We start from the raw sequence: 19677 nt of genomic DNA on the forward strand, positions 1-19677 counted from the left end.
GCCCACAGCTCTATTTCCAGCACGGCCGACGCTGCGAGAAAAACCTTTTATGTACGTCTCGGCCGCCGTAGTTTCATTTGCAGCTTTCAAAGGGGTATCTGGATGCTTAACGTTATTAACTTTTTCAAATTTTTAATAAGATGATTTTGATAAGAAACTCACCCGTGAAATCCAAGTTGTTGTTGCCTCAAAGTTTTTCCTTTTCTTCTTCCGTTACTAGCAGTTGGCAACCGCACAGCGCCTCGCCGGCGGCAGTGTGTGTTGCACTTAACATGAAGAGGGCGTCCGCCAGTGGTCGAGTTGAGGGGGGATGAGGGGGGATACCATCCCCCTTGTTAATCTAGAATCTGTGTGTGCAGGCACAGACGTAATTTGAGAGAGGGACACAGGGGACATGTCCCCCGCACTTCCCGTATCTGTGCCCTCTGCCCCCGCACTTTTTGCAGCCGTTACAACCGTTCAATTCGTTTTTAACATGTGGTAACGTGTTTTTCAAAGCCTTGTTTAAACACACCATGAGTAGACTGCGTCAGGAGCATACACATGCTGTCATGTTGTGATCTGAATCAATCGCACAGATGAGACAGTGGATGGACAGTGCTGCTGTGTTAACTATGTTCAGCAAACCAGCCACCAAGAAGCAAAAAACCTTGTAGCTACAGTTTCTTCCAAACAAAACGTGTAAGTTGCGTACTGCTGTTGCATGTAGATAATGTTAGCTAAATGATGACTAATTAATAGATGCCAATGTATCAAGTTAAGCTAGTTAACAAGAACACTAGTATTAATGTTACCTATGTTAAATCACTTGCTAGCTAGTTTCATGTTAGGAATAAACCCACTCCTCCTTAATAAGAACTTGTGCTCACTAATGCTTTGCACATATTTTTTTAATCTTTATTGCTACAATAGAAAGAGCAGGGTCAGGGAGGAGACAGTGGACCAGAGGCCAGCAAGGATGATCATGCAGGGTCCTCACAGGTGAGGAGAGATTATAACTGGCTGAGAGAAAATATCTAGAGTACAAAAGTGACTGTGCGATTAATTTCCACAGCTATGTCACCACTACTATTCCTAATTCTATTTATGAATTTTGCTTTGCACATTTATTATCTATATTATTGCAATAGATAGAAGAGGGAAAGGGAGAAACCAGGCAGGTATCAGGACAGGGACCTGACAGCATCACCAATTATCAGCCCAAGGCTTCACAGGTAAGGAGAAATTATAACTGGCTAAGGAAATGTCTATATTATAAGAGTGACTCTGAGATTAATTTTCACAGCTATTTTAGAACTACTCTTATTTATACTCTAAACGTTTTTTTTGTCTGTATTGCAATAGCAATATTACTGCATTATTTGTGTTTTTAAAGGCAGCTGGTATAGGTCAGGATTTTTCTTTATCTTGATTAATTTTGCACATCTGTGCTGTCATATTTGATTATGTGTGCATGCAAAAAAATCAAAGCTACATTGCATCCCCCTTGTTAAAAATTAACAATTCAACCACTGGCGGCCGCTATCATCTATACTGCAGCCAGCCACAAGACGACGATCAAGATGTTTTGGCTTCACTTTTGGAGAGCTGCATTGTCGTTCATCTAAACTTTAAAATGTATTAAATATACATGTATTAATTATACATTAATTAAATGTTTTGGATTCATCTTAATTACTTATGCTTCATGTCCTCTTTTTGTCTCCATTTTCAAACATCCACTGTTAATAAGCCACCGGTATACATATATCATCCATCCATTGATTATCTAAACTCCCTTATTCTCCGCAGAGTCTTGGGCGGCTGGGGCTTATCAAAGCTAACACTGAACAAAAAATAGAATAAATCATAGGTGGTCACAACAGACGATGGATGAGTCTGCCTTCCCTGGAGCTTGGTGGCAGACTGGACTGATGTCCTGCTATAGTAAGTTGGGCTTTAGGAAGGCTTAATATCTTCTCCCCCAGGCCCTATCACTGCTGTGCAGATAACTGCAGCAGAGCCTGGAGCTGATGTATTCTCATAGTGTAGATGTGACATATTACCAGTCACAGGTGCACTGAGAACACTTTCCTTCAATTTCAGCCATGCATGTCTTCGTTCCCATCCTGTCTCTCAGGTCAGTGGTTCTAATCATCATCACCACAACGGGACTTTGGTGTTAGGTGGGTCTGGGCTGTTTGGCAGCACCATTCATCAGACCTGCAGCACTCATGGCAATTGGGCACCTGACAAAAGCTTAAAGACATATTATCCTGTGAGGTGTCCCCGGTGTGTGTTGAAAAGCCACCGCCTGTGACTGCTCCAAATGTCCATCTGTGTGTGCGCAAGGTAGACGGGGGGATGGTGTGAGCCGATTCAGAAGCGGTGTCTTATTAAATTATCTCTCCGCCTTTTACAGCGAGGCCCCCACTCTTCTCTTTCCATCTCTCTCCTAGGCTAAACATTTGTCTTTCCATTCATGGGTGAATTTGTATTCCATTGAGATGGGTTCCTGGTGGCAGACTGATGGTGGGAGACGGGGGGAGGGTGGGGAATGGGTGCAAAGTCCGCATTCAGGCTTGCTGTTTTCCATCTCACTGCTTGGTTACAGCACTCAACAGGCAGGCAATACTGAAAACCAAAGCCTGTCCACAGCTGCTTAAATATGGCTTCTAATTAATGCAGGTCATTGCGAGTGTTTGATATCACTTTGTACTGATCACCTATATTATTTTAAAATATTCATTATTAGTGAGACATTTGTCTTTGAAGCTAAAAATATATTTAAATACTGCATTTCTGACTCAGATATACAGTGGATATTCATAAGTCTTAATGTTGTACTGCTGCCATTATACCTCATTTACTCTAATACATTTTAGTGGGGCTTTAAGCATGGAACAATTACATTTTACTTCCTCACAGTCAGATTTATTGCAGTAAACCTCCCCTGTTTGCTGTTACAACAACTTAATTTCTTCCAAGGGGATCATTAAAAATTTCACCCTCTTTAATCTTATCTCAAAAATGTCAGGGCACTTCCTGTCTGATACAAACCTCCTGCTCTCTTTTAGCATGGTACCATAACCTGCTATGATGGTGTCAACCCCTCAGAGAGCTCCGTCTGATTGGCCAGGTGACTGTTTATTTAGCAACACTCCATTAAGTTGACACAGCGACACCTATCACGAGGTGCACCACTTTGCCTTTAATCAAATTGACAGCTGAGGAGCTATAATCAATGGGGCTATTTACATAATGCCAGGCTGCAAAAAAACAAATGACACCACCTGTTCTGGCATTAGAGCCGCTGTGGAGGGAGGTGGGAATCTTACAGCGACAGGGCGACACTGACATGGACGAATTAAAGTGCAAATACAAATACTTCTCAGGGTGGAACGGAACATTTTTTCACTGTCCCCAGAGTCACTGCAGACTGGATTTATGAGACAATCTCCATGTGGAAAACTTTATACAGTGCCTTCATGCCACATTCACAACATGTTTCAAAGTAGAATGTAACTGTTTTGAAAAGTTAAGCTTTCTTTCAGGCCTCAGGTGAAATCTTACTGTGTAATATGTAAATGTACATTTGTTTTTGTTTTTTGCACAACTTTGTGTTAGTTACTTGACTCTCTCATGAAAAACAATGTATCTCAGGAGTTTTCCTGGTTAAATACTGGGATAAATAATACATTTGTGAAAAGGAACCCTACGAAACTTCATCTGACCCCTAATGGGACTTTAACAATCACTATGACTACACTGTCTGTCTTATGTACTAATAAAAAGTGCTGGTATAATGCAGATTGACTCTTGTAGAATCAATGAAATAATTATTAGCAAAGGTTACTTGTGTAAAAAACATCATATTCATTGTATTTGGTACTCTTTTCTTTGTGTGCTATGGAGCCACTTTGACTGTCACATTCTGATTTTATCCCTACAGGGCTGTACCTTAACTTTTTTAGCCCATAGCACTGGTGCTACAGAGGGTGATAATTTTGTAGCACAGGCCAGAAAGTTTGTAGCACCTGTCAAGATAACAAATTTTGCCGGGTGATTAATTGCGTCAGAAATTATTGCGATAAGCGATAATATTGCACAATATTGTGCTTTTAAGATCATTTTATTATTGTTGTAATTTTGCTGTTTTTAGACCATTTTTTAAACTTATATAATGATATTAAAGGCATAATGATGCAAGCACACCCTTTTAAAGAGAAATAAACATTTATTTAACAAGAATATTTACGAAATGCAAAAAAAGAAAATTTAAATATCGGAAATAACACGTAAAAATACCAATGTAAATAAATAAAGACCTTATAAATACAAAAAAATAGTCTCTCACTCTCAGGTGTGCAGTTAATTTGGTCGTATTCACTCTTTTTGTTGAGATGGTTTTAGAACAAACCAGGCAAACCAGTCCAAATTACTGGGCTCCCCTCTGTCATTTGGTTTAAACCCAAAAACACTCCCCACGTGGCATTTGGTTTAGGAACAAGTTCCCTGTCTTTCTCTTGAGCTCAACTCTGTTTTCTTCTTCGCCTCGTCTCCCCCTCACGAAGATCATGCTGTGTGTGTGTGTGGCCCATAGCCTCGCCTCCCCCACAGAGACAAAGACACTCAATGACAAGAGCTTTCCCTCCGTTCATTACGCTAATGAACCAACTCACCTGGCTGCCAGACGATGCACGGCAGTGAACGCTCTTGTCGTCTAGTGAAAAAAAAATGAGAAAAAAACAGACCACACACACACACACAAGCGGCTCGCAAGCAGTCTGTCGCGTGCTTGCTACTGGGCAAATAAATTCACCGCACAAACATTTTTTTCCATCGCACATGCGACATATATGTACAGCACTGTACAGCCCTCCCCAATATCCGGGAAGCAGAGGTAAACGGTAAACACACCGTAAGGTAAGACAACAACTCTGAAGACCACCTAAATGTGGAATGTTAGTATATAGGCTTTCCACATCGAGAGGCGATGGCCGCCCTTATTTATTTGAGCCAGAATACACTGACGAAGAGCTTCATGAAATTGAAGAACGGAGGAGGAGAGAGAGAGAGGCGCAACAGGTAGAGGACGAGAGAGGAGGAATGGCTGCTGCAAGGCTGCGTAGCTCTGGAGATTGGTGGTGTACCTGTGAATGCTGTACCCCAGTGCCCACAGAAGAGGAATGCCTCTGTTGCAAGGAATGGGACCGGTTGCAGCCTTAGCTAAATGGTAAACAACAAAACAACAAACATCTTTGACCACTTGCCAGTAGGCCTTGCCTCAAACTCCCATTGCCTCAAACCCTCTGCGGCCTACCTCAACTGGACAGACTTTTGCTTTTCAGCCACGTTCTTGAGCACCTGCTGCAAGCTCAGCATACCTCAATTTCTTACTCTCGTAGGCTTACTCCGCTACCACATCTCAAGGCATCGTAAGTTATTGTAAACCAGGTGAAGCCGACCATAACATTAAGGTCTGAGGTTGGTTGATGCAATCTCAGCTGACAAGCAGAGCCTCTTGCCTAAGTCTGCCACCATTTGTCAGTCGCATGCTCCACCCAACTGTCCAGTGTCTGGCTTTGATCTGACATGCCTGCCTTCGCCTTCGCCTTCACCTTCCCGGACAAATGTGGTTGTCAGGAAGTGTGACGAGGGGCTCATCTGCTGACTTTGCTACAAGACACTTTGGCACCTGGATGTGCTGCCAGGGGGACACGTACAAAAGTGTCCAAGATCGGATTGGAAAAAAATCTGATCTTGGTTACATGAAAGCAAAATAATCGGATTTGGGTGGGGTGGTTTTTGATGAATAATGAAACAAAATAATTCTTGATCTGACAATTTCAGTTTGTTAGAGTCATAAAATGAGCATTTAATCTGTCTTCACTCGTTTAGACCTTTTTGTTTACTTTGGTAACAGTGAATCAGCCACCCTGCTATCTTGGTATTAATGGTAAATATTTTCCTGTGAAAAACAAGAGCTGATATCTACATCCTAATTTGGTGCGTTCCATCCCGCAGCCAAACATAGTCAAACTTCCACCCTCTGAGTCGTCCAATTTTAAGCATGACAAGTGCCCCTTATAGTTTTTGGAAGCGCAATACAATTTTGTCACAGATAATTAAACCAATCAGCCAGTAACCTTCTGAAAAACAAAAGTGGAGAATTTCCAAGGCTGCTCTGCTGACATTTAGACTGTTTGTAAAACTGTCTACCCTTTTCAACAGCGCTATCAAATCCATGGCCAGCGTATACAGTTTGGTGGACTTCTCTCTCAGGATCTGTGACAAAATGACAGACTTTTACTGTTGGAGCAGAAAATGAAATAACAATGAAAAGTGCATAAACTCAGTAGAAAAGTTTGGGGATTAGTACTTGCACTCAAGCACAGAGGCACATATCAGTCCAGACTTATATTATTGCCAAGTACACAAGTTTAGGCGTAATCGTTCCTTTTTTTCCCTTCGTCTATGAAACCTGCCCATAAATTGATTATGCTGCAATTGTGCCTGGTGTACTGCAGTCACAGTTGATATTTAATGTTAATTTCTTTCCAAAACAGCAGAACAGCAGGCTTTCTGAAGGATTGCCCTGTGAAATCAAACAAACACAGGCTGAAAATAATGTTCAAGCTGTCCATATATCAATGGGAAAAAAGTGCTGGAGGAGATAATATGCTCTCTAGACGGCGAGGGGGGGGGGGGCATTCTTTACATCTTTGTTGTTTTTTTCTCCCAAACAAGCTTACCACAAACATAAAAGTAATCCGCTTTACATTCTAGCCCACTCAGTGAATTACAGCCCTTCTCAGAACCTCAAAATTGAAATTCCGCAGACACAAAAGAATATGCCACTAATTAAAAATACCTGCATTATTCATTTGTAATTATGTGGTGAATTTCGTCATATATGATCTTACACAATTGCAGCTCTGCTGATATGACTCGGAGGTGGTCCTGCCCTGCCCTGAGGTACAATCATTTACTAATGGCCTCTGTTTGTTCCACATTCAATAATAATAATGAGCTTGTAAACAAACAGATAACCGATTCTGGCACTTCCCGATGTCCTCCATTTACTGGAACCTGTGTGATCAAATATTCATAAGTTTCTATAGACGTAAACCATGAAGAGGCAGCGAGGTTGCCACAGAGTTACTGAGCTCAGGCAAAGATGTCCAATCTCTTTCTTATACAGTGACTTTGCCTGGGTTACAGTGTCTATAAATAAATACTCACACTGATTGTTTGTGCTATTTAGTTGCTGTATTTCAAAATGTGCTCACTCAACATTTTTAACATTCAGTACAGCAAAAATAAATGTATTTTATGAATGATTACAAAATCACCAAGTACAAAAAATCGTGTTTCAAAATCAAAATAAGCAGTATTCACTGCATAAAAATGCTCAGCCTTTTTCTCTGATAACATAACCTGTGCTCACTTTTTTTCTGATCCAGACATTGAGGAGGTTTTTACCAGGAGCTGAATGACTCACAGAGGTCTGCTCCTCTCCAAAACAAACACACCAGGTGATTAAAACCAGTAGAAACACTGAATAAAGCAGCTTCACTTTACAAATCAGTATTTCTGGGACACTGTTTGGCATGTTGGAGACGGGTGGCTCACCCAACACATGCTCATGTGTACTCAGACTTTATCTCTGATAACTTCAGATCCAGGTTTTCAGGAGGTTTTACCAGGAGCCAAATTATCCACAGAGGTCTCTTCCTCTCCAAAACAAATGAAGCTGGTGATTTAAACCAGCAAAACAGTGCAAATAGTTTTGCTAGTTGTGCACTTTGTCTCTCTGTGTCTGAAGCACTTTGTGACCCATGTCTGCAAAAAGCACTATATTAATAAATTTTACTTACTTTCACTTAAAAAACACCAATCAAAGCAGTTTCACTTTACACATCAGTGTTTTTCCGTCACTGCTTGTCACAGATGGACTTTTAATTACATTGGCTGGCATGAAAACACAAAAATATGAGTGGCCCTATCTGGAGCCAGTGCCTTCGTCCATTCTGGGCTACTGTAGAAACATGGAGGTAAATATGACAGTCTCCATAAATGAGGACCTGCTCCCATGTAGATATAAAGGGCTCATTCTAAGGTAACCAAAAAAAAAAAAAAAAAAGATTCTTATTTTCAGGTGATTACACACTAAAACACATACTTATTATATTAGATTTGATTTCTGCCAATATGTCCCCCTACATCCTACACACTGGATCTTTAATGGAAATGTATATGTACGACTTTTAACCCTTTTAAAAATGCTTCAAATTTTAAATTGTCAGTTTCTCTGATCTTATAATGACACTTTTCTTTAGTTTTTCTAAAAAAATGTTTTGTTTAAACCCTGTCAAATCCTGTGAGGCCATCAGTTCTGAGACGCTGGTGAAATTTAATGTGATTCTAGGGAGCCAACTGGACAATAAAAAAAGAAAAATACAGTATTATATGTATCAGTATAGGTGATTTTTTTCAAATCAAATTCATCATTCAAGATAGATTAGATTTTTTTTCTTAAACATTTACATGAAGCCATCTGGCTACAGAGGGTGATCATATGTGACAACTGTTCCTGTCCTGACTTGACCTTCAATCGGGTCATCTCAATTGCACGTCATGCTTCTTCGACCACAAATCAAGGAGGACGCCTCGTGCTCAAGTGCTCTGATTGAGAGCAAAACTGGAATTAATTACGATTTTCTTCCACAGAACGATGGTCCTCCAGATATTTGCCCAACGCTGGGCAGCTGGATGTCGACTGTGAAGTGGTACTGAAGCAATCTTGGATTAGCTAAAGAACCATCAACACAGACAACACCAGAAGTGGACATGGTCAGTATACTAAACCACTCTAACCAGCCGAATGTACCACACTCATACAAATGCATTAGGACAATATATACTCGTGCTGCTCGGGATAAGACTTGTGATTTTAAAGTGAACACACACACACCATGAGGCAATGAGGAGCCCTGTCAATGATTCGTCTCCATGGAGGTCTGCATGCATGTTCATGCCTCGCCGCCTAGTTTATAGTTGGATAGCAGATGTTAACACACAGACACTGCTCAACTGCTCATAATACTGTCGACATTATTCCCCTTATCGTTGGAAAAATGGCATGATGCTGTCACGGGTGAGGGGTTATCGCTCTCCTGGCTAACGTCTGCTCCAGAAGCTTTGTATTTTTAATGCACTCCTCAAGATAATTAAAAAGTACAAAACAATTAGTTTCCAAATAGCACAAATCTCACACTGCCATTACACATTAGCTGCCTAATAATGTATAATGGATTCCACATTTGTTTGTCATTTCTTATAGACAAGTAAATTACATCTGAAATGAAAACAGATCACTCTCTGCAGTCCTATGTTCAAGAAAGACTAATTTTTTCCTAGGATACAACAGCATCCATGTTTTTAAAATGACAAACATTAATATTTTGCAATAATTCAGTATTGATGAGAGTGTAACAGCGCGCAGTAGATGTGGCAGTGCCTGTTCAGTAACAGGTTTTGGGTAAATGACAGGAATTTATTTTTACCTGAGAGTTGAGTTTTTATTTGAAGAATTTTTGACATATTATCTATCACCTCCTGGAGGAGTTTAAATAAACTAACGGAAGAGAAATGTTAAAGTGTGTCAAGATGAGGATTGTCAAGGATATAATCGTCATGAGATCTGCAAAAGATTGAAACAGCTTCGACTTCCTAATGAAAAGGTGAAATCATCTGAGTGTCAGAGCGGCAAGAGGTGAAAACTAAAGGTTGACTGAATGATCAACAGTCAGAAAGCAGTATTTTCTGGCATAACTCTGTTATCAGAGGAAATAATTAAGAGTATCATTCTACAGTCTCTATCATTTGTAGGGGAATGTGAGAAAAACAACACAAAGCTTTGGACATAAACATCCCAGCAATTAAACACAACTACAATCATTCTTCTTACAAGCAAGTCATATTCATCTACAGTATCTCACAGAGGCACAACGGCATTAAAAGCATCCACTGGACTAACGATTTTAGACACAGGGGAAATGCTTGAACTATACCCGTAATTGAGCCTGTGATAGTCTTGGCAACCCTGATAAAGGCATCCTAATGGGCTGAGGCAAATTATCTGGCTCATAATCAGCGAGGCTGCAGAGGCCTGGACTGGAACTGCAAAACTACCTTTACAGAAGGGAATGCATGAGGAAACTAAATAAGTGCACTCAGTAGCGTGCAGATCTCATCCAGGCGCACACGTTCTGGCCGCAACGCATCTGCAGAAACTAATAGTAGCCACTCAGTGAATATGGCACAATAGTGACAGGTGAAATTATCCTTTCTGGCTCCCTCAAAATCAATATGGTGACAAAACGTGTTCTGGTTCTGCCCCAGGGCCTCCTACCAGTGGGACGTGCCCGGTACACCTTCAACAGGAGGCACCCACCCCTCATCAGATGCCTGAACCACCTCAACTGACCCTTTTTGACGTGAAGGAGCAGCAGCTCTACTCCGAGCTCTCTCTGGATGTCTGAGCTCCTGACCCTACCTCTAAGGCTGAGTCCAGCCACCCCAATCTCATTCTTTTGGTCATTAACCAAAGCTCATGACCATAGGCAGGATTGCCTTGGAGTCCCCCAGGAGGAGCTGGAAAGGGTTACTGGGGAGAGGGTTGTCTGGGGTGCTTTGCTTGGCCTGCTGCCCCCACAACCCGGCCCCGGATAAGTGGAAAAAAATGGATGGATGGAGGATAACAAAAACAAGGACTAATTTATTTTGTGCCTAACTATTGCGTATCATATCAGGTATTTCTTTAAAGGAGCTATATGTAAGAAATCTAAAGCAAATAGTCGTAAAATCCTCCTAATATGTCACAGAGACTAAGGAATAATGTTCATATAACATACTGATCTCACCGACAACAATAGTACAGCCAGAATATTTGCATTTAAAAAACATTTTTACAGTCCGCAAATCATGTTTATGTTTTGAATTTGTGTTTTGGCCTGTTGCGCCACCCATCGCCGTCTACCAGTCACGCAATCAGTAGAGTCTCAGCATCAGTTACAGTTACGACTGAGCTACAGCAGCATGGCAAGCAGCATCAGCAGTGTCCCAGTACATAGCATTAGCAGCCGGCTCCTCAGCTGTATCCCGGCAGCAGCGTTAGCAGCAGAGAAGCCGGACTTGCTCGAATGGTCCGCTGGAAAACCGAAGATCAAGGACGCGGCGACGCGGCCCTGCCACGGCAGCCGCCTGTGGGCAAACAAATCAGTCTCCAGCATGCCGCTGTCCAGCAACCTCGAATCTGTAGGGGAGGGGGGACGGACACGACTCGCGTCATCATTTGAATTTGAGTGCAGTAACCATTTTGGCCACAATCTTACATACAGCGCCTTTAATCTGCAGATGCGCCACTTAAAAATGAGACCGAAGTTTTCTGTGCATGTCAGTTTTTGAGCCAAGGCAAAGGTCAAAATGTGGCCCGCCACAGATGGTAAGGCTTTTCTTGGCCACTACAACTGCCGGAAATGCCTTTTGCGCTATGCTTTTACGAAGGGATTTTGTTGACGACTTGCCTGGTTACGAGGAATGAGGAGTCAGCAGTCAATGACGGTATCAAACAATGAATTCCCCCCAACCATGAAAGGTCTTTAAGAATGCAGTCTTAAATGTGCAGACAAAATATTAGGCTGATTGGACCAGTAGTCAGGTTTACTCAAATGTTTTTCCATTTTTAAAAGGTCATACTTTTCCAGACTAATATTTCCAGACTCTAGATATTTCAGACCATTTTTGGCATCACAGTACAAACAGCTCGATGTTTAATATGGAAGCCTTGTTGATCCACTGTATCCGTGGAACAACGATGAATGCAGCCATAAAGGTATGGATCATAGAAATACTTCATGATATGGTTTCATAAGAAAAGATTGTCTTTCCTGATAACTACACCACTGCATATCTCATAAAAGTTTAAAGTTTAATATTTGGGTTTTTCTTGTATTGCATAATTTTCTTTCAAACTAATCTGGACACAGATATCCAGGGTTGGTTTGGTTGTTACATGATTGCTGGGGAAGAGCTGTTTCGCAGGCGGTGATATACAGGTGTAGAGGCAGCTCTGTGTAGGAGTATGAGTTCATACTTCTTGCCTCACTTTCGAGGACATCAAGCTCGCTCTGGCCTGCAGTCTCTGCCACAGTGGTAACCATTTTGGCTGTGCTGGCTGCCTGCTCCAAAAACCATAAAAACACTCTGCTTCTATGATGAATTTATTATTAGAAATTCTGAATCGTTTATTTTAGAAAACAAATTAGGAACAATAGTCTGTAAACACAAATATTTTTCCATATTCTGTTTTCTTTTTTCCATTCTTATCCAGACCTGAAAATTACTTTAATCAATTTCCACACTTTTCCATAACGTGTGGGAGCCATAGACTGTATATAAAGATGGACGACATGACAGCTTCCCAAAAGTGAAGTGTTTGTTTTTTCTTATAAGTTTGGTTCTAATAAGTTATTTGATGCCGTAGAAAAGAGGGTGTGGCGTCATGATTGTCAGCTGTGTGTGTGAATCAGTGTGCTAAGGATCAGTGGTGTTCGTCAGATGGTGGGAACTCCATATCACAGACTCTGGCTCAAAATGTCACCAGCACAAGATGGCAGCCACCACACCTGGAATATGCTGGCTTCATCTTTATAGCGTGGGAGGTAATGGGTCCGTATTGTCTATCTTTATATAGAATAGTATGTGAGATCAGCTGTGGACAGACAGACAGATACACATATGCACACAAAAGACCAACGTATGATCCCTCTCACACCCAGTGGAGATAATGACAACATCTGCAACTGTCTGCACTGAGATAACACACATAATGTAGAAAATCAGTCCAAAGACAGATGTTATCTGAAACATCTTCACAACAGCTTTCCTCACAGAAGAGGTGCATCTCAAATGCCAAAAATCTGAAGAGCAGTGAATCCAGCAAAGTATCTGCCTTGATCCCGCCCCCCTCCTCTTTCTGTCTCAATAGATTCTTACATTTCCATGCTTGATCTGCTACATCGCTTCATTTTGCAGATTGCATTCTCTTTGTGAAAGCAGGACAGCCCCAGCTGACTAATCAAAATGCTGGCAGTGCCCAAAGAGGGAGCAGGAATCTCAGAAAACAAACACCCGCAGTAAATCAAAAGTGATTTCAGAGGATGATCACAGATGGTGCGACCGAAGAGTGCTCCTACAAATTCTGTGCGTCCCGGGTGATTCACACATTTCCCAAGCTGCTGTCTACACTTCTCCAAAATAGCCTGTAGCCCATTATGAATGCAAATAAAAAACATGGCTTGAGACCAGATCTGGAGGTTCATGCACTGACAGGTAAAGAGACGGCAACAGAACCACAAAGATAACTGTGATTGGCAGTCAAGCATATGGAAAACATAATGGGAGATCTAATTAAAAAAAAAGGAAGATCAAAGAACATCTATAACACACAACAGTCACAGCAACACCATTAAAACATTTCCTCTAGTTCCACCTCACATTTTGATTAAATACGGATTCCGTGTGAACACATTTGCAAAACTGCGGATGGAGTTCACAACCTTTCAATCATGACTGTGGTGTAAGTGCGTGATCACAGCTCATAATCTCACACGCATGCACACACACGCAGGGTCACACTTGAGAGACTCACCCCACTGCAAAGGTGCAAGCTGTAGGTGCTCCAGGACCAGCTGGTTGAGGACTCCCTCCACGCTGGCCTCTCCATGGCGCCGCAGGGAAGGGTGAGCGCGGTTAAGGGCAACATGATGGAGAGGCTTGGTGCATTTCAAGTGTTATCAACATGAGAAAGTCCTCTGTATACACACATACACAGTAAAAAGTTGCAATATATATATTGTGATCATTTATTCCCCCATTTGTGCGTGAAAAACATAGATATCCAATAACTGATTAAAATACTGAGAAAATCAAAACCAAAAAACCATTGGTCATTCAGCCCTTCATTACACTGTCTTTCAATGAGCACAAATTGAATCATACACATTTATTAAACAAACTTTAATATAACCTTTTATATGAAAAACATCTTTAAAAACCTGCCTAAACGCCTTTTCACTATATAAATCATAATTCCTTCTCTAATAGCTATTTATATTGCTGTAAAAACATCAACAATCAAAAAAATAGACATATCACCCAGCCCTACTTTGACCACAAAAATCTTATCAGTTCATCGGTGAGTACAACGAGACAGTTTTGCCAAATTTAAAGTCGTGAGACATTGCGTTCACGAGAACAAGAGTTACAAAGTCACACCGACCATAGGCCTTCGACCTTTGACCAGCAAAAACTAGTCAGTACATTGTTAAGTCAAAGGAGACGTTTGTGCCAAAGTCGAAGAAATTCCCTCAAGGTGTTCTTGAGATATCGTGTTCACAAGAATGAGACAGACAAAGTCACAATGGCCTTGACTTTTGACCTATGACCACCAAAATCTAATCAGTTCATAGTTGAGTTCAAGTTAACGTTTGTGCCAAATTGAAGAAAATTTCTTCAAGGCGTTCTGAGATATGGGGCCTGTCCCAATACCAACACTTCCCCTAGAAATATCCACTTCCACTTGGTTGTGTGCGTTCACATTAAGGCTAGTGGTGTCCCAAAACAGAAGTGAGGTAGTGGAAGTGGTTTGCAACACTTAAAACCCGCCCTAGATTCCAAGGGAGCCCCGACCCACACTTTCAACGAAGTGGAAGATGAAACACCTTGCAAAGTCATCAACGTCGGCAAGTTCTGGAAAACAATTTGTTACTGTACGATCTGAATGTAGGCTATACAAACAACAGATGGTTGGACTAGCGTAAACTCATCAGCAACTCGGTTGAACACAGCGTCAAAATATTTAAACAAATCAACTTACCCAAACAAAATAGATCAGAACTAGAAGACCTTTTATGACTACCGGTATCTTGCGTCGCTACTATGCGTAACGTATGCCTGCACATCGGCCACGCCGATTTGCATGAAGTGGTGTCTCATTTCTTAGGGAAAGATCTCTACCCTGATATTTCTCACTTTCCTCATCAAGGGTTATCTCGCAAACCAGGGCACTCAATACCAAGTGGAAGATTTAAGGGGTAGAGATGGGATTGGGCCATGGTGTTCACGAGAATGGGATGGAAGAATGGAGAACCCGAAAACATAATGCTCTGGGTACGGCTGTCGCTGTTGTGGAGGAATAAAAATACAGGCAGAGGACAGAGTGTCTGCAGAAAAATACAAAGCCACATAGGTGATGACTGAGAGAGACTTCTGTACGCGTCTTTACATTGGTTTTTTATGAAAATCCTGCATAGTATATCTTTAAGTGCTCACACTAAAAATGACACTTCAGCTGCTTTCACTATGTACAATCCAACTAGCTATCAACTCCTCCAAGTAGACTTCAGCAAATTTCCTTATTGTTCTTTTTATTGTTACTTTCTTTTTATTATGTTAAAGAAACCATCACAATCTTCCCCCTTTGAATTAAGTTTCTTTCTCCCAGCTGATTCTTCTAGTTCACTTCTCAAGTGATGCTTTTCAGCTGTGAACAGTCACACTGTGTTTTCTTTTGAAAACGTGCGTTCAAGATACCGTTTAAATTGTGTGAACTGTACGGGCGATCATGGGGGAATGAGCATCTGACACTTTAACACTATTCCACGACCTCTGATGTTTCAGCATTGACAAGTCCCTTTTCAACAGACCCTTACAGGATAATTGGCTTTGCAGCAGACAGCATTAATGAGCCTATACTGTGGTCATCTTGTTTGCTTTTTCTCCCTGACAGTTTGTAAGGTTTATGGAGAAAATTCTGATGCACCAAATCCAAAATTATTTAAGAAATAAGTTGGTTTTCATGTGAATTACCACATTTAATAAAACTTAAATCAGGTTGAACATCAGCCGTGGAAACATTCCTGCTTTCCCACAGCGTAGTCAATTAAGTCTGCTACTTGCATCACTTCCTAGTTTTACTCACAGACCTCAGAAATCAATCATTAGGACATAGATCAAATTCTGACTGGCACAAAATAAAGCATTCATATGGCTTACAGGTACAAAACAAATCAGCAAAGGAGGGGAAAAGAGCTCACTATAAGATAACTGCACTGTGTTTTTCGTGTAATGCATTCATTTAGATGTCAGAGATCCATGTAGAGCATGTCCTGACTATAATGACAGCATTAAACTGATGGCAGTGTGGGCTATCAACGTACGTATGCTGCATCAAAACAAATATGGCTGTCAGAGAGCAATTACCCAGATAATGTGTGATGATAAGGACACAGCTGATCATTTACACAGCTGACATTTGGAATAATGGGTGAGACAAGCAGTGCCTGGAGCACCGAACCTGTGTCTATTAACCTTTGAGGGAGAGTACAGTATGCATGCAGAGGCAGGGAGGGAGAGAGAGAGAGAGAGAGAGAGAGAGAGGAGGCATCTACAGACAAACATGCTGTGCTGTGAGGTGCCCACTGTGCCGGCTGGATCGTTTCCAAACTCAAAGTCTGACTCATGATGAATCACATGTCACAACATGCACCTGCATCTTATTAGAATGAACAATGGCCAGCGATGGCAGTGTTGTGGCTGTGATCACTTGGAGCATGAACATGGAGAATTTGTACCCTAAAGGCTTCAGTAAAACTGTCGGTGGCAGGCGCACCTAGCAGCTACAATATGTCTTCATCAGTGCAGCATGAATAGTAGAGTCGCATTAATATCAGTAGCCTGAACATCTGATGTTCTAATCCTCAGCAGACCCTCACAGGTCTGAGGAACACTGTGTGATTCCACTAGAAGACAACACACAGTACACTACAAACGCTGTTGTGACTCTTTCCAAACACCATTTGACAAGTTTTTTTTTGCCTAAAAATATAGACTTCTCATCTCTGCAATGGGGGCTGGACCCAGAACACCCTGGAGGTATTACATATCCAATCTGGCCCGGTAACGCCTTGGGGTCCCCCAGGAGGAGCTGGAAAGTGTTGCAGGGAGGAGAGACGTCTGAGGTGCTTTGCTTGGCCTGTTGCCCCTACGACCCGACCCCAGATAAGTGGATGAAAATGGATGGATGGATGGATGGATGGATGGACAGTAACTTAATGTTATTGGAACAAAATACTGTGTTACACGTGAAGGAAACAACCCCTATAAACTTTAGGTTTGTACCAAAGCCAAGCCAAAGTTGGCCAAGTTTATCTCCTATATTTGCCAGCAAGGGGTAGACGTTGCCATGGCTACCACTGAGCAAGAGACAGGGAAAAAAGTTCACACATAGCTAACGTTACCGTCGTCAGGTTGCTTGTTAGCTAGCTAGCTAGCTCGCACTATCTGGCGTCTGTCATCTGTCCTGTTCTGCAAAATTGTCGGGTTTTTCACATTACGATAACACGCCAGCTAGTATAACTATGCTGCCTCCTAATGTTAGCTGGTTAGCTAGCTAGCTAGCTAGCAGAAGTCCCCTGTCATCTGTTGTTCATCAAACGAACCATGATGAATAATGCAAACGCGATAGGTAGGATGAACTCAACTGGAGACTCCATTGTAGATGCCAGTTGGAAATGTAGATGGCTCGCAGCTTCCTGTTTAAAATAGTTACGTGTGCGTGAACGTAACCGACGCGGTGACGTAGTGAGTGGTGTCCCAATTCCTAGGGAAAGATTTCAACCCCTACCCCTCGTTGCTTCATTTTGAGGGCCAGGGGTAGTGGGCAAGGGGGGGTATTGGGATTGGGCCTTAGTGCATGATACAAAGGGCAATGAAAGTTAAGCCAAATGCAGCATAAACGAAAGGTTTTACCTTCTCAGTTAACGAACTACAGATGTCCCCTGTAAAACATAGTGGACCTATTTAATGGCCCCGTCAGGATTCTATTTCAAACACACAAGAATCGCCTGCCTGCAACGTCTAGGTTACCCCACACACATACACAGTCTTCCCATGGAGCGAGTGAGCAAGCAACAGAAACAGAGATTGATTCATGTTTTCTGCACTAATGTCACTGATACAAAGTCACCATTAAACTCTGATTAGCCAACCGCATGCATCTCATATACCAGCATCTAGGCTTGCTCAGCTGTTGTTTCAGCACCATGGATAGCACCACTTTCCATAGTAGACACCTGCCAAGCTGCACTGTTCAAGCCGCTTTTTAGCCACCAAATGTGGGCGTTTTGTTTCAGCGATAAAGGTAACATTCAGCATGTAGGGGGCAACATCTCGTATGTAGGAGATAAACTCTGTTTTTTCACCCTGCCTGTCAGGGCTTCTGTAGGTTTGACGAACGCTGCAGATAAATTGGTCTCACTATACCAATTTAGGTACTTGGAGCATTTATCTGCCTTATCAGTACAGTATAAGTACAGCTCTATTGAAAACAAAGGTTCCCAAATGCTGCAAAAATCTTCTTCCAATCAATTATTCATCCATTTCTGGCATTTATCCATGTATGAGTCACAGTGGCAGCAGGCTACGTAAGGTGACCCTGATGTCTTTTTCCACCGTGGCGTCTTTCAGCCTTTACCAGGTTAGTGGGGATAATTAAACTGCATATACTGGTCTGGATACCGATGGGACCGACTACAAAATAAATCAGGTAAACATTACTGGTCAAAGTCTGAGACAAAGCTCTCCACAAAGGGCTGAAATCCACTTTCAGGTGCAGTATATCAAATATTTGTAGCCAACAAACATCACGTCCGTTCCTCCAAATGGCTGCAGAGCTGAGCAGTAATAGAAACAATGTGTTGATGATCAGCATGCTTGTCCACCCACTGAACTTATTGTCAACAATCATTCAGAGTTTGGCACTTTTCTGTTTGCTGCCCAGAATACTTTTATGTCTCGCGCCATAGTTTTTCCTGGCAAAGGAAAATTGACAATTATTGCTTACGCTAATTCAAAATGTCTCTACAGCTTTTTGAAAGGCCTCCAAAGTGTTGCTTGGAGACTTGGTGCATCCCTGCAATGGGCTGACAGAATGGCTTTAAGATTGTTGCTACTTTCTGTGATAAATACTACCTAAAGCTAGTCTCTGAGCTTTATTAGGAACTTTTAAGTCACAATGCTTGTAGTAAAACACTAAAAGAGTTCGCAGGTGGTTCCATAACCTGGGAGTCTTGACAGTTAAGATGACTCTTAGACCTAAGTTTAGAGAAAAGATAAAAAGAAATAGTGCTGCTGAAGGAGTACAGCTTAGAACGATGCCTTGAATGTGATCTGTGACATTTTAAAACAAGTCCTACACTGCACTGGTGTCCGCTGAAGTCAATCTGTGCATGAAGTAGCATGCTGTCACTTCGAGCTGGCTGCAATAGTTTAGACAAACTGTTATCTGGATATACTGTGAGGAGGTTACAATAATAATCAACTGTGAGGTGGATATTAGTGCTAGTTATGAGAGCTACCGAGACACAAATTAACTTCCACACTATACGCAGGGATGATTCATGAACTTGGCAATGACCTCTTCAAGGAGAAGACGCACATTACACATTTCCTGCTTTATTTCTTCAATGTCTTTCAGTGGCTGCACTGTACATGGCAGAGCCTTTCCCTGTGAGTGAATCACCATAACTGTAAACCATAAACAAAACAGAAATAATAATATAGGGAAGTCAT

The 19677-nt window shown here is 41.7% G+C and overlaps 1 protein-coding gene across 3 annotated transcripts in view; it reads right to left on the minus strand.

Moving 5' to 3' along the window:
• Nucleotides 1-19677, minus strand: part of trappc9 (trafficking protein particle complex subunit 9) — a 318188-nt gene that overhangs the window by 90306 nt on the left and 208205 nt on the right. For all 3 annotated transcript variants that reach the window (XM_050034614.1, XM_050034613.1, XM_050034615.1), the window contains one exon: nt 13697-13787. In XM_050034614.1, the coding sequence (XP_049890571.1) occupies nt 13697-13787 (91 nt within the window). The remainder of the gene's footprint in view (nt 1-13696; nt 13788-19677) is intronic.

Source organism: Epinephelus moara, chromosome 22 (genome assembly GCF_006386435.1).
Source record: "Epinephelus moara isolate mb chromosome 22, YSFRI_EMoa_1.0, whole genome shotgun sequence".
NCBI classification, from domain to species: domain Eukaryota; kingdom Metazoa; phylum Chordata; class Actinopteri; order Perciformes; family Serranidae; genus Epinephelus; species Epinephelus moara.